This window comes from Chiloscyllium punctatum, chromosome 12, assembly GCF_047496795.1.
Source record: "Chiloscyllium punctatum isolate Juve2018m chromosome 12, sChiPun1.3, whole genome shotgun sequence".
In the NCBI taxonomy this organism is placed as follows: domain Eukaryota; kingdom Metazoa; phylum Chordata; class Chondrichthyes; order Orectolobiformes; family Hemiscylliidae; genus Chiloscyllium; species Chiloscyllium punctatum.
Window position 1 is genome coordinate 38477705 of NC_092750.1, and position 14005 is coordinate 38491709.

General features: G+C 40.7%; 1 protein-coding gene across 4 annotated transcripts in view; it reads right to left on the minus strand.

Annotated features, from left to right (window-relative positions):
- cfap20dc (CFAP20 domain containing) overlaps nucleotides 1-14005 on the minus strand; it is a 401364-nt gene that overhangs the window by 372861 nt on the left and 14498 nt on the right. For all 4 annotated transcript variants that reach the window (XM_072582429.1, XM_072582428.1, XM_072582427.1 and 1 more), the window contains exon 3: nucleotides 658-751. In XM_072582429.1, the coding sequence (XP_072438530.1) occupies nucleotides 658-751 (94 nt within the window). The remainder of the gene's footprint in view (nucleotides 1-657; nucleotides 752-14005) is intronic.

The window sequence follows — 14005 nt, forward strand, 5'->3', positions numbered from 1 at the left end:
TTCAAGAAAATTTGGCAAATTGGACACAGAATTGACAGGGTGGTAGGAAGCATAGGGCAATGGTCAAGGTGTATTTCTGTGATTGGAAGTCTGCATCCGGTGGCATAAACAACTCAGCACACTTTGGTTTAATTTCATATAACTCCAACCTTCACGATCATTTCTGACTGATGAAGTCACAACAAATTGTTTTAAAAAATGAATGTGTATTTGTCTGCATCTTTTCCTAAATAAAAGAATGGCAAATTAATAATTTCTAACTTTTAATATAATGCAGAATTTGCATCTTCTTATTTAAAGAGTATCTTTGAAAACATGCTCTGCAGATATGTAAATCTATATCTATATATCTTTCACGTATTAAGTGCCAATGGTTCTCCTTCATTAATAAAGTTATAAACCCTTTGTTATTTAATTGCATGTTCCTTCTTCTCATGTAGATAACTCATCATTGAAACACTGCTGATGATTTTTCTCTTGAACAGAGCATAAAAGTACCTTCAAATATTATTAAACAAAATAGTTAGATACGGATAAAACGTAGACACCTATGACTTTTCTATTAGTTTCAAGCTTCTACCTTGATTGTTATTCTGTATACATCATGTGCAAGTGATAATAAACAGGTCACTTTGAACAAGTTGTTCAATAACTTACGTGACTGTTTGCTGTCCTTCGGCAATTGCATCTTGTTTCTCTGACTGCTGCCTTCCAGTATATAAACATAGCTTTTCACTTCTTTATCAAAAACCTGAAACAACAAATCGTATTTGAAAATGCCAAGCAAGTAACATGAAAACCTTCTGAATATGTTCCTTGAAACATATTTTCTAGTGAAACATATTTTTGGAGCAGAACAGGATAAAGCAACACTGGATTAGTGGTGCTGGAAGAGCACAGCAGTTCAGGCAGCATCCAACGAGCAGCGAAATCAACGTTTCGGGCAAAAGCCCTTCCTGATGAAGGGCTTTTGCCCGAAACGTTGATTTCGCTGCTCGTTGGATGCTGCCTGAACTGCTGTGCTCTTCCAGCACCACTAATCCAGTATTTGATTTTCAGCATCTGCAGTCATTGTTTTTACCCAGGATAAAGCAACACCCAAGTTTGGAGATTAATAACAGATTCTAAATGACTTTTGCTAAGGATTTTATAGCAGTGCACTTGAAAAAGTTTAAAATTATCAGGCAGAATTAACATGGGTTTCTGAGGAGGAAATAACATTTAACCAATTTACTGAAGTTGCTTGAGAAAGGAATATGCTAAGGCTGCCCATGTCTAAAGCAGCATAAAATGACAAAGTGGTTCTGATTTGACAGTGGCTCAGGAAGATTTTTAACTGAAATAGCAGCTTGTCTAGTTTGATATTTAAAGTTAAATTATTGGCCAGAGCAATGGTAGCATTTATAGAAGGAGTATACTCAAGGTAACAAGTTTAGGATAGCATACAAAAGAGTCTTGCAAATAGAAAATGAAAGGGCCCCATTGAATAGAAGCAAAATGCTGCTGCTGCTAGTACAGAGACAATTTGATAGAAGTGTTCATACCAGGTTGATCCAAAATCTGGTATTGATCATGGGATAGAAGGGAAAGGTCTGACTTGCAACAGTTAAGACCCCCAGGTATTCATAGACACAGGTTATATATGTTAAAAATTGAGTTTTAAATATACAGACATTAAGGAATTTAACTGTATTCCTGTGGATATTCAGTCTAAGGCAGAATTCCCTTTAGCAGGGAGTACTGAATAACTGGTATAGGAGCACAGCCTGAAACGTGATGAATAAGATATATTGTGGAGGCCCGAGAATATGTGATATGAGGGTCTGGTAAACATCATAAGATGATGGGAAAACTTAGAGCTGTCCATCGACTGATCACAGAGTCACATGATTAACCTGATTGGACGAGTATGCAATCAATTAATAAGATGATTGGTTTGTAACAGGCAAAGGTGGACTAAAAACAAATGCTTAAAAAAAGTGTGTTTCTCTTTGTTCAGTGGAGACACTTCTGGACTGCCAGAGATTTTCATTTCACAGATGTAAACAATAAACTGATGCTGGAAGTGGACCTGAGTGTAGAGGGAGTCATTTAGTCATTCCACCACAACAAGCATCGGCTATGGATAGAGCATAGGGGCAACACCAGCAAGGACAGAAGTTTGGCTAGCTAACAGGAAACAGAGTCGGCATGAAAGGGCAATTTCTCATTGGTAAGATGGTGTGCTACAGGGAGCAGTTGGCAGGCTCAACTTTTAACAATTTATATAGATGACTTGGATGAAGGGACTCAAAGTACAGTTGCAAACTTTTCAGATAACACAAAGTCAGTTAGGACTAAAGAGGATATTTAAAGATATAGGTAGGTTGTGTGAGGGGCAAAGACCTCGCAAAAAGACTATAGTGTGGGAAAATGCGAAATTGTAAATTTTGACAGTAAGGATAAAAAGAAAAATTCAAATTGTGACAGACTACACAGCACTCAGATAAAAATATTCGAACAAGGGGCAGGAATAGGTTATTGGCACCTCAACTCTAATCTACAATTTAATAAGATCATGGTTGATCGGATTGTAACCACAAATACACATTCAACCTAGCACCACTAACCCCCTCATGCCTTGTTTACCAACAATTTATCCACCCCACCTTCAAAGGTAGTGGAAAGAGTTTCAAAACCTCATGACCCACTGAGAAAAAAAAATCACCTCATGTCTGTTTCAAATGGGCAACTCTATTTCTAAGGCAGAGTTTTGATAGTAAAGGGATGAAAGTTCATCAGGGATAAGCAGGAATGTGAAGTAAATCAGATTAGTCATGATCTTATTGAATGGTGGACATCACCACTTGAATGTCACCATGAAGCAAGCAGAGAATGGTGACAAATTCTTGCAAATAGCCAAATTTGGGAAGCATATCCCACAATCCATTATAGTTGGCAGAGTTGAATGCCTTTGAGAGTTAGAAGGAGGCCACAGACAGAAGTTGGTGTTGTTCCCTGCACTTTTCTGGGATTTGTCACACACTGAAAATCATTCCACTGTGTCTTTTGACAGGCGAAAGCCACATTAAGACTTAGGGAGGAGCTCTTCAGCAATAGTGAGGAGATAGTTAAAGGAAGATTCTCAAGACGACCTTTCTTGTGATGGAGAGTAGCAGTATCCCTCGAATTTCCACTCAGAGCAGTGTCATTTTTCAAAATGGTCACAATTATGGTGACTCAGATCTCCTGGCATGCTATCTTCCTTCCAAGACAAGAAGATGAGCTCATGGGTTCAAGTCAATAGTGCCTCTCCGCTATATTTTGGTACTTCAAGGATTTCAGAAAGCCTTGTCATTTTTTTTGCTACTGGATGAATTTTTCAATCTCACAACAGGTTGGCAGTGCACTCAGAATGTGAAGGGTAACGTGTTATGTGATGGAGTCGAGAGCACTTGTGTCAAAGGCCGTGTCTTGGTTCATGAGATCCTCAAAGTGCTCCCTTCAGCTGGCATAGATTGGCTCTTGGTCTTTGACAAGCAACTCTGATGAACAGATCGAAAACAGACCTAATAAGAATGCAAACTTGAATCAAACAAGACTGCAGCGTTGCACAAAAACTCTTCTCCATCTTCCTCCCTCAATGGAACACACTGCCAGAGTGAAGTTAACCTACAGAACGAATGGGAAACTGTTCAATCTTTGACACCTCCAGGCTAGAACTAAGACCACTCAAACTTCTGTCAACCAGCTGAAACACACAGACATACCTTTATGTGCACATACTCAGAACTCAAGCCACAAGTCATTTTTAATGCATTCACCAAGGAATATGATAGAACTGGCCTCAGACTACATATCTGGAAAACAAAGGTTCTCTACAAGATGGGTTCTGCTAGACAACACTACCACCCCCAACCATCAAAATTCAAGGTGAGCCCCTACACAGCATCTTATCTGTGGAGCTTCTTTCTCGTGTGAGTAGACATTGACTATGAAATCCAACATCAACACCAAAACACCAGTGTGACCTTTGGATGTGTGAGGAACAGAGTGATAATTGCAAGGCCTCACACCAAGAATAAATTTATTGTCTACAGAGAAATCTTGGTTAGAGAGACAAAAATTGCAGATACTGGAATCCAAGGTAGACAAACAAGAGGCTGGAAGAACACCACAAGCCAGGAAGCATCAGGAGGTGAAGTGGTCAACATTTCAGGTGTAACCCTTCTTCAGGACTTTCTGGTGCGGGGGGTGGGGGGGGGGGGGGGGAGGGGGGGGTTGGTGGTGGGCAGGAGGTGATGGTGGAGAGCATAGATATGGTAAATGGGAATAAACGTCCCCTTAATTCTGAAGAAAGATTATACCCAAAACGTTGACTTCTCCACTTCCTGATGCTGCCTGGCTTGCTATGTTCTTCCAACCTCCTGCTTGTCTACCTACAGAGCAACCTTAGCTGTCACCCTCCTTTATACATCAGAACATTGACCATGTACAGCAAACTCTACAAATCCCTGGAGAGTTATCACCAGCGTCATCTTCACAAAATCCCACAAAGAGCACCTCCCAGACTAATATCCCCAGTATCGAGGTACTGGTCATGGACTTGCAAGTATGAAGAGGAGGCCACATTATCCGCAAGTCCAACACAAGACTCCTGAAGCAACAGGAGCTCAACTTCAAACTCTGCAATAATAAAGAGGGCAGAGGAAACAGTACAAGGACACCCTGAAAGCTTCACTAAACAAACACAATATCCCCATGGACACACAGAAACCGCTTGCCCTAGAATACACAAACTAGAGAAATAGTCACAAAGGCACCAACCACATCAAATGTTACTACTTATTGGAGAATGTGTAAGTCAAGCACAAGCAGCAGAAATAATGCCCACCCACCTGCCTTCTCAAACACCACCAGTAGCACAGTCTGTGGCTTCCCTTCTGTCCCATTCTTTCTTTCCCCCAACCCACCCAAGTGGTGCAAGCCATCCTCAACTCTAAGGGACTGGTAAAGAAAAATGAAGAGGAGAATGTGGTCAGCCTTTGAGGGCCAGACAGCCTACCTGCTCCTTGTTTATATGTTCATGTGTTGCTGCTGCAGTCGATGAAAACCAAGAACATAATAACAATCATTTCAAAATTCTGAAATGGATAGCAGACATAATCAAATGGATTTTAGCTACCCTTCAGCACTAAATTAAAAGAAAAGAAACTATACCATTTGGTAATTTCTTTTTACACCATGGTATTTTAGATATCTTTAAAATATTAATGTCAAATGTAGAGAATGGGAAAGGCATTAAGTAGAGTCATGGGATTTTTATAGTACAGAAAAAACCCTTTTGGCCCATTGTGTCCTTTCCAATCATTAACTATCTATCTAGGTTCTTCCCATTTTCTAGCAATTTACTGATTGTCTGGTGTCTTATAGCATTTCAAGACTTGAGAGATTCTGTCTCTACCATTTTTAGACAGCAGGTCCCAGATACCCACCACTATCTGGGTGAAAATATTTACTCTCAAATCCCCTCTCACCTCCTGCTTCTTACTTTAAAACTGCACCCTCTGGGTGTTTACCCTCTACATCAGGGGAAAGTTTCTCCCCAATTACATATCTATCCCCCGCCCCCACCAATAACTTCATACTCCTCCAACAGCAATTTCTCCTTGAAGGAAAACACCCCCAGCCTTTTCAGTCTTTCTTGTTACCTGAATTGCTCCAGAGCAGGCATCATCCTGATGAACTTCCCCTGTCGCCTTCTGATAATGTGGCAAACAAGACTGCTCAGTGCTCAAGCAATGGCCAAATTAATGTTCCTGATGAAGGGCTTATACCCAAAACATCCACTCTCCTGGTCCTCAGATGGTTCCTGACCTGCCTTACATTGCCAGCTCCACACTTTTCAACTCTGACACTCCAGCATCTGCAGGCCTACTTTCTCCCAAACAAATATTATGTATAGCTCCAATGTAAATTCTTTGCTCATTTATTCAAAGCTTTGACTATAAAAGCAAGTATCCCATATGTCTTGTTAACCATCTTATCAATATGTCCTGTTCTCTTCAAGGATATTTGGACATGCACACCAAGATGCCTCTTACCTTCTGTACTTCCCTGGAGTTCTATCCTTCAACATGTACATCCTTGCCTAGTTAGTCATCCCAAAATGCATCATGTTTCACTTTTCAGGATTAAATTCGATTTGCAATTGCTCATACCATCTGATCAGCCTATCTATATCATTCGGTAGTCATGGGTTTTCTTTCCCATTGTTCTCAACAATAATTTTCATGGCATTTGAACTTACTGGTCATACCACCTTTATTCATGTCCAGATCATTAATGAACACCACAAACATCAACAGGCACAGCACCAAACTCTGCAGTATCTCAGTGCACACACAAATGTCCAGTCGCAAAAAGACCCTTACACCATCATTATATACTTACTGCCACAAAGCTAATTTGAATCAGAAGCATCAGGAATTGGAGGAGAGGACAATTTGGGTATAATCTTTCTTCAGGAATAAAGGTGGGGTTAGGTGGAGCTACAGAAAAAGGGAGTGTGAGGTGGCGGAAGGGTTATGGGTGAGGAGAGGAGCAGAGTGGTGAAGTAGTGATAGGTGAATACAGGTGTTGGTACAACAGGGCCTGTAAGGGGCAGCCTGACCTCATGGTCACCGCCCATTTCAATTTCCCTTCCCACTCCCTCTCCAAAATGTCCATCCTCGGTTTCCTCCATAGCCACATTGAATCAGACTGCAAATTGGAAGAACAACAGCTCATCTTCCGCCAAGACAAAATACAGCATGAAGGACTCAACACTGAGTTCTTCAATTTCAAATAACCATCCCACCCATCCCCTCCCTTCCACCTCGCCGACTGACCTTTCCTTCCAACTACCAACCAGATTCATTCCTCCCATAGACGAACCAGGTCATACCCACCACCTTTATTCACTTATCACTACCTCACCACTCTGTCCCTCTCCCTACTCACAACCCTCCCCATCTCTTTATCTGCAGATCCCCCACCCCACCTCTATTCTTGAAGGCAATTTATACCCGAAACGTCAATTTATCCACATCATGATGGTGCCTGGTTTACTATGTTCTTCCAGCCTCCTGCTAGTCTACTTTGGATCCCTTGGGCTCCTAGCTTAATAGCCCATGTGAGACTCTGTGAAAAGCCTTTTGAAGTTCATACTGACTACCTTTGATTATTTCACATCTCCCGAAGTGACGATTAATCCCGGCCCTCAAATTTTTGTCCAATAGACTCCCTATGACTGCACAATGATGCAACATTAGTTGTCCACCAGTCCTCTGAATCCACCCATGGCCAGAGAGGATTAGAAAAATCTGTATTTTGTTCAACCTACATTTCAGAAACTTTGCAATGTTTATTCCATCATCCACTATCATATAGTGATCAATTAGGTTTCTTCAACCAAGTACCATCCCAAACAAATTTTAATATTCAGAAACTACAGTTTATTATAATGCCACAAGGTTACTTGCACCACTTTAGCAACAAAACAAGCACCACTGCAAGTTACTGTCAGATGTTTTAAAAATCTATATCCAGCACATCCTATTGCTTCAAGTAAAAGCCAAGACCAGCTGATTCTAGAGATCTGAAATTGAAACAGAACTTGCTGGAGAAACTCTAAGGTCTTGTAGAGTATATAGGACTCTAAAAGTAACGTTTTTTCTCTCTCCACAGGGAACAAGCCTATTCAGTTTTTCCAGCTCTTCTGGATGCTTAGAGTACTCTTAAGACACCATTTCCTTCGAGTTAATAATTGTGATTGACTAAAATGAGGAATTGTTAATTCAATCATCAACCAAATGCCTGCTTAACTAAATGTGAATACATTGAAACCTGTCTGATTTAGTCAATAAGTAACAATGAAAAATGAATATGTAACAGGATAGAGAGTAATTAAATCGCTCATTTGTTTTTGGCAACTTGTACTAAACAGAAAGTGCCTAATCAAATCACTCCAACTATACTTGAAAGAAATTTGCAATTCTCTTCAGGTGAAAATTTAGTGATATAGAGTCATGAGGTATAAAATCTCCGTGGAGCAAAAAAAAAGCCTAATGGCCTCCTACCAGTATTCAGGATGTCGGGAAGAAATTAAATTGAGATGGAAACGGCTTGCGAGAAAGATACGATTACAGTGATCAGGAGGGACTTCAAAATGCAAGTGGACTGGGAAATCTAGGAAATTGTGGCAGATCAAGAAAAAGAAATCATGGAATGCCCACACAAGGGCTTTTGGAGCAGCTTGTGGTACAGCCCACTAGTAAACAGGCAATTCTGGGTTTGATGACGTGTAATGAGGTAGACTTGATTAGGGAGCGTAAAGGTGAAGGAACTCCTGTGGGGCAATTGACCATAATATGACAGAATTCACTCTGCAGTTTGAGAGGGAGAAGCTGGAATCTGATGCAACAGTTTCACAATTGAAGACATGAGGGAGGAACTGGCCACAGTTGACTGAAAGGGGAGCCTAGTAGGGAAAACAGTGGAATAGCAATAGCAGGAGTTTCTGGGGGTAATTTGGGAGGCACAGAAGAAACATACTAATGAGAGGATGAAGCAAACATGGCTGATAAGGGAAGTCAGGACTGGCACAAAAGCAAAAGAAAAAGCATATAATGTGGTGAAGATTAGTGGGAAACCAGAGCATTTGGAAGCTTTTAAAAACCAGCTGCAAATAAAAAAAAGCAATAGCAGGAGAAAAGATAAAGTATGAGAGTAAGCTGGCTCGTAAAATAAGATTGCAAGAGGTTTCTTTAGATATCTAAAACACAAAAATGAGGCAAGAGTGGACTCTGGGCTGCAAGAAAATGAGGCTGGAGAAGTAGTAAAAGGGAACAAAAAAAATGGCAGACAAACTAAATAGGTATCTCTACATCAATTTTCATAAAGGAAGACATCAGCAGCATAGCAGAATTTGCAGAGTTAGGGGCAGAAGTGAGTGTCGTAGTCATCAGTAATCAGAAAGTACTAGGGAAGCTGAAAGGTCTGAAGATGGATAAATCACCTGGATCAGATGGATTATAGCCCAAAGTCTGAAGGATAGTGGAGGAAATGGGTATAGGTATTGGTAGTGATCTTTCAGGAATCACTGGAGTTAGGGATATCATTGCTTAGATTTGAGAGTCTGATATTAAGGATGAAATTGCAGTGTACTTGGAAATGCATGTTAAAATAGGGCTGAGTCAGCACAACTTCATCAAGGGGATGTCATCTCTGAGAAATCTGCTAGAATTCTTTAAAAAAGAGGCATTCAGCAAGTTAGACAAAGCTCAGCCAGTGGACGGGATCTATTTGGATTTCCAGAAGACCTTTGACAAGGTGCCAGACAAGAGGCTGTTAAATATATAAAAAAAACAAAGAGCCCATGATTTTAAGGGAAAAATATTGGCATGAATAGTGGATTGGCTAACTGGCAGAAGGCAGAGAGTAGGGATAAAGGGGTCTTTTTCAGATTGGCAGTTGGCGGCTAGTGGAGTTCCACAGGGATCAGTGTTGAGACCTCAAGTATTCATGTTATACATTAACGATCTGGATGAAAGACCTGAGGGCATTGTTGCTAAGCTTGCAGATTTCACAAAGATAGGTGGAGCACAAGTAGTGTTGAGGGAGCAGTGAGGCTGCAGAAGAATTTGGACAGGCTATGAAAGTGGGCAAAGAAGTGGCAAATGGAATACAATACTGGAAAATGTGAGGTTGTGTACTTTGTTAGGTAGAATAGAGAAGTAGATTAATTTCTAAAAGAGGAAAAGCTTCAGAAATCTGAAGCAAAAAGGGACTTGGGAGTCCTAGTTCAGGATTCCCTTAAGATTAACATGCAGGTTCAGTTGGTAGTTTGGAAGGCAGATGCAATATTAGCATTCATCATTTGGCAGTTAGGAACATAAAGTAATGTCAGCATCCATTCCAAGACGGCAAGAATACAAGAGTACAGATGTACTGTTGAGGCTGTATAAGGGTGTGGTCAGACTGTCTTTGGAATACTGTGAGCAGTTTTGGGCCCCATATCTTAGGAAGGATGTGTTGGCATTGGAGGCAGTCCAGAAGAATCTTACAAGAACGATCCTGGGGAAAAACAGTTTGACATGAGTTTTGTTGAGGACTCTGGGTCTGTGCACCATGGAGTTTAGAAGGATAAGGGGGGTTGGAATATGATTAAAACTTACAGGATACTGGAGGGGCCTAGAAAGGGTGAACGTAGAAAAAATGTTTCAAATAATAGAAAAGACAAGGACTCAAGGGCACAGCCTCAAAGTGAAGGGATGACCCTTTAAAATTGTGACGAGGAATTTCTTCAGCCAGAGGGTGGCTAATCTGTGGAATCTATTGCTGCAAAGGGCTATGGAGGCCAAGTCATTGAATGCCTTTAAGACAGAGATAGATAGGTTCTTGATTAGTAAAAGGGTCAAGGGTTACAGGAAGAAGGCAAAAGAATGGGATTGAGAAACATATCAGTTGTGATCAAATGGCAAAATAGACTCAATGGGCCAAATGGCCTAATTCTGGTCCTCTGCCTAATGATCTTAATAATAAATGTAGCATTTATAATATTAAAAACCTTAAAAATTAAGTAATTTTTAATGAAATGGCTAATTATGGATTTACCTTGAACAGTGTTGTAGTTGACACTCTAGATATTTTTAAATCAACTTGTTCAGATGTGTTATCACACACCTCTCAATTTGAACCCAGGTCTTCAGGCTCAGAAACACAGAGACATCACTACTGTAGTAATTGGCTAATTGCCCAACCAAATGCAGAGGTACCCGATGGCGGAGAACAGTTAAGGAAAGGATCAGACAAATTCTCCTAAACTCACCTATCCAGTTTGATTTAGCAGGCTCCATCATCAAAGGAGTCGAAGAGAGTGGAGCTGGAAAAGCACAGCCAGTCAGGCAGCATCCGAGGAGCAGGGGAAATCAACATTTCAATCATATGCTCTTCAGGATTTTCATGCTCTTCAGATGCTAGCTGACCAGCTGTGCTTTTCCAGCACCACATGCTTTGACTCAGATCTCCAGCTTCTGCAGTCCTCACTTTCTCCCATCATCATAGGAGCCAGGCTTCAATCTTTGCAGAATGTTACGAGATCCAAGAATCTTACTTCCATTACTCAAACTTCAGAAACCTTTTGCAGTGTTGTCCAGCACTGCTGCCCACATTTATTACTCCCAAGTTTTGGAGTTCCATAACTTTCCTAATATATTACCTCACTTGATACATTCCTCCTTAGGGATCACATCTCAAGACATCAAAAAGACAGTGACCAACAGAATTAAATCTCCAAATGCTCTCAGTCAAATGAGACAATCTCCCTGCTTTACATGTTGAGTCTCTGCACAACTTGGACATCTCCAATCAGTTCAGAAAGGCCACATTACTTGGTCAATATTCGCCTTTCACTAGCCCCAGACCAGCAGCTGTTACAGAGTCATAGAGATGTACAGCATGGAAACAGAACCTTTGGTCCAACCCGTCCATCGGACCAGATATCCCAACCCAATCTAGTCCCATCTGCCAGCACCTGGCCCATATCCCTCCAACCATTCCTATTCGTATACCCATCCAAATGCCTCTTAAATGTTGCAATTGTACCAGCCTCCACCACTTCCTCTGGCAGCTCATTCCATACACATACCACTCTCTGCGTGAACAAGTTGCCCCTTAGGTCTCGCTTATATCTTTCCCCTCTCACCCTAAACCTATGCCCTCTAGTTCTGGACTCCCCCACCCCAGGGAAACGACTTGCCTATTTATCCTATCCATGCCCCTCAATTTTGTAAACCTCTATAAGGTCACCCCTCAGCCTCCAACACTCCAGGTAAACCAGCCCCAGCCTGTTCAGCCTCTCCCTGTAGCTCAGATTCTCCAACCCTGGCAACATCCTTGGAAATCTTTTCTGAACCCTTTCAAGTTTCACAACATCTTTCCAATAGAAAGGAGACCAGAATTGCACGCAATATTCCAACAGTGGCCTAACAAATGTCCTGTACAGCCGCAACATGACCTCCCAACTCCTGTACTCAATACTCTGACCAATAAAGAAAAGCATACCAAACGACTTCTTCACTATCCTAACTACCTGTGACTCCACTTTCAAGGAGCTATGAACCTGCACTCCAAGGTCTCTTTGTTCAGCAACACTCCCTAGGACCTTACCATTAAGTGCATAAGTCCTGCTAAGATTTGCTTTCCCAAAATGCAGCACCTCGCATTTATCTGAATTAAACTCCATCTGCCAATTCTCAGCCCTTTGGCCCGTCTGGTTCAGATCCTGTTGTAATCTGAGGTAACGCTCTTCGCTGTCCGCTACACCTCCAATTTTGGTGTCATCTGCAAACTTACTAACTGTACCTCTTATGCTCGCATCCAAATCATTTATGTAATCTTGAACTTCCTTTCATAGAATCCCTGCACATCTCTGGACACAATGGCCAATCCACCTAACCTGGACTATGGGAGGAAACTGAAGCATCCGGAGGAAAGCCAAGCTGACACAGGGAGAATGTGCAAACTTCACAGTCGCCTAAACCTGGAATCAAACTCAGGTCCCTAGTGCTGTGTAGCAACAGTGCTAACCGCTGAGCTATCATGCCACCCTTTGGCTGTATGTATTCTCTGAATGGTCCTCACCCCAACAAATTTTGTTTACTGAAGACTCACCAATTTCACATCCACTACTGTCCAGTCTTGAACACATCATCTAGGAGTGTGTCATAACCCAGAATCAATTCTAGCAGAGTTTATCCACCTGTTTCTTCAACATAATTTGAAACACCGGACTACTCTCCTTTACCCACTAAACGTCATGTTTACCCACTAAACCTCCAATCTGCAGATTCTCTATAGCCTTGAAGCATATCCACAGGTTAAAAGAAGCAAAAACATTAAAATAAAACATTTAAAAAAGGACCATATATAAATCAATGCAAAATATTTTAATTAAAATTATTCATTTGATGATTTTATAAAAATGATTTTAACAGAAAAAAATTGTCAGGGTCAGTATTTTGACACTCAAGTCCTAAACTGCAGAAAATAATTGATATTTCAATCAGTTGAGCATATAAATCAGTGGCATTGCTGATACATTACAATTGTTCTATAATACTTTATAGAATTATTATAGAATTGTGTAATCCCCAAGGGTGGGAAATGCCATATCGACCTGCTAGCATCTTTAAAAATCTTAACTGTTTGTTAATTTTATCTTCAGTCTGTCACCCTTCCATGTGCACATTTGGCTTCACACTTATACTGCAATTCTGAAACAATATTACATTTTGGTATAAGCAAACTAGAAAGGATACAAGAAATGACATTTAGATGGAGTGGAGCATTCAGAACAGAGTGAAATGTTACTGCAAAATTCATAGCAGTGATTATTCAAAGCATACAAGGCATATACAGGCTGGATTTTTCAGTTATTAAGTCAGTGGTAGATAATCTAACCCACAAGTGAATATGGTTGCCAAAACCAATTTGAGACTTGCGTGCAAGCTTTCCTTCGGTTGTAGTTATCAGTAAATATTCAACTTCTGCAATGTCCTGCAGGATACACAAGCCTGCAGGGAAGTTTGAACAGTTGATTAATGAGCTGCTTTCCATCTTCTTTCATTTAGTTAAATTAATTTAGTATATTGATTTAGTCTCCGACTGTCACTAAACAGAATCCTGTCCAGCACTAAATGGGCAAGTAAACAGTGTCATTTAGTATTGAGCAGCATTTAGCTTGGAGAGATAAAAGTTTGAAACTAAATTAATGGAACTAAATTAGTAATATAAAGAAAGCACAAAAGGGATGGCAAGCCAACTGATTAATCAGCACCTTAAAATGCTCAACAAGAGCAGTATAATACATGGGAATGGGTCATAAATATAGAGTCATGGCACAAATACATCAGAAACCAGCAGGGACAGGATTTACTATTGGTTATTGCATGTTTCCCGAACTTTTGTCTTATAAAGGAGTAAA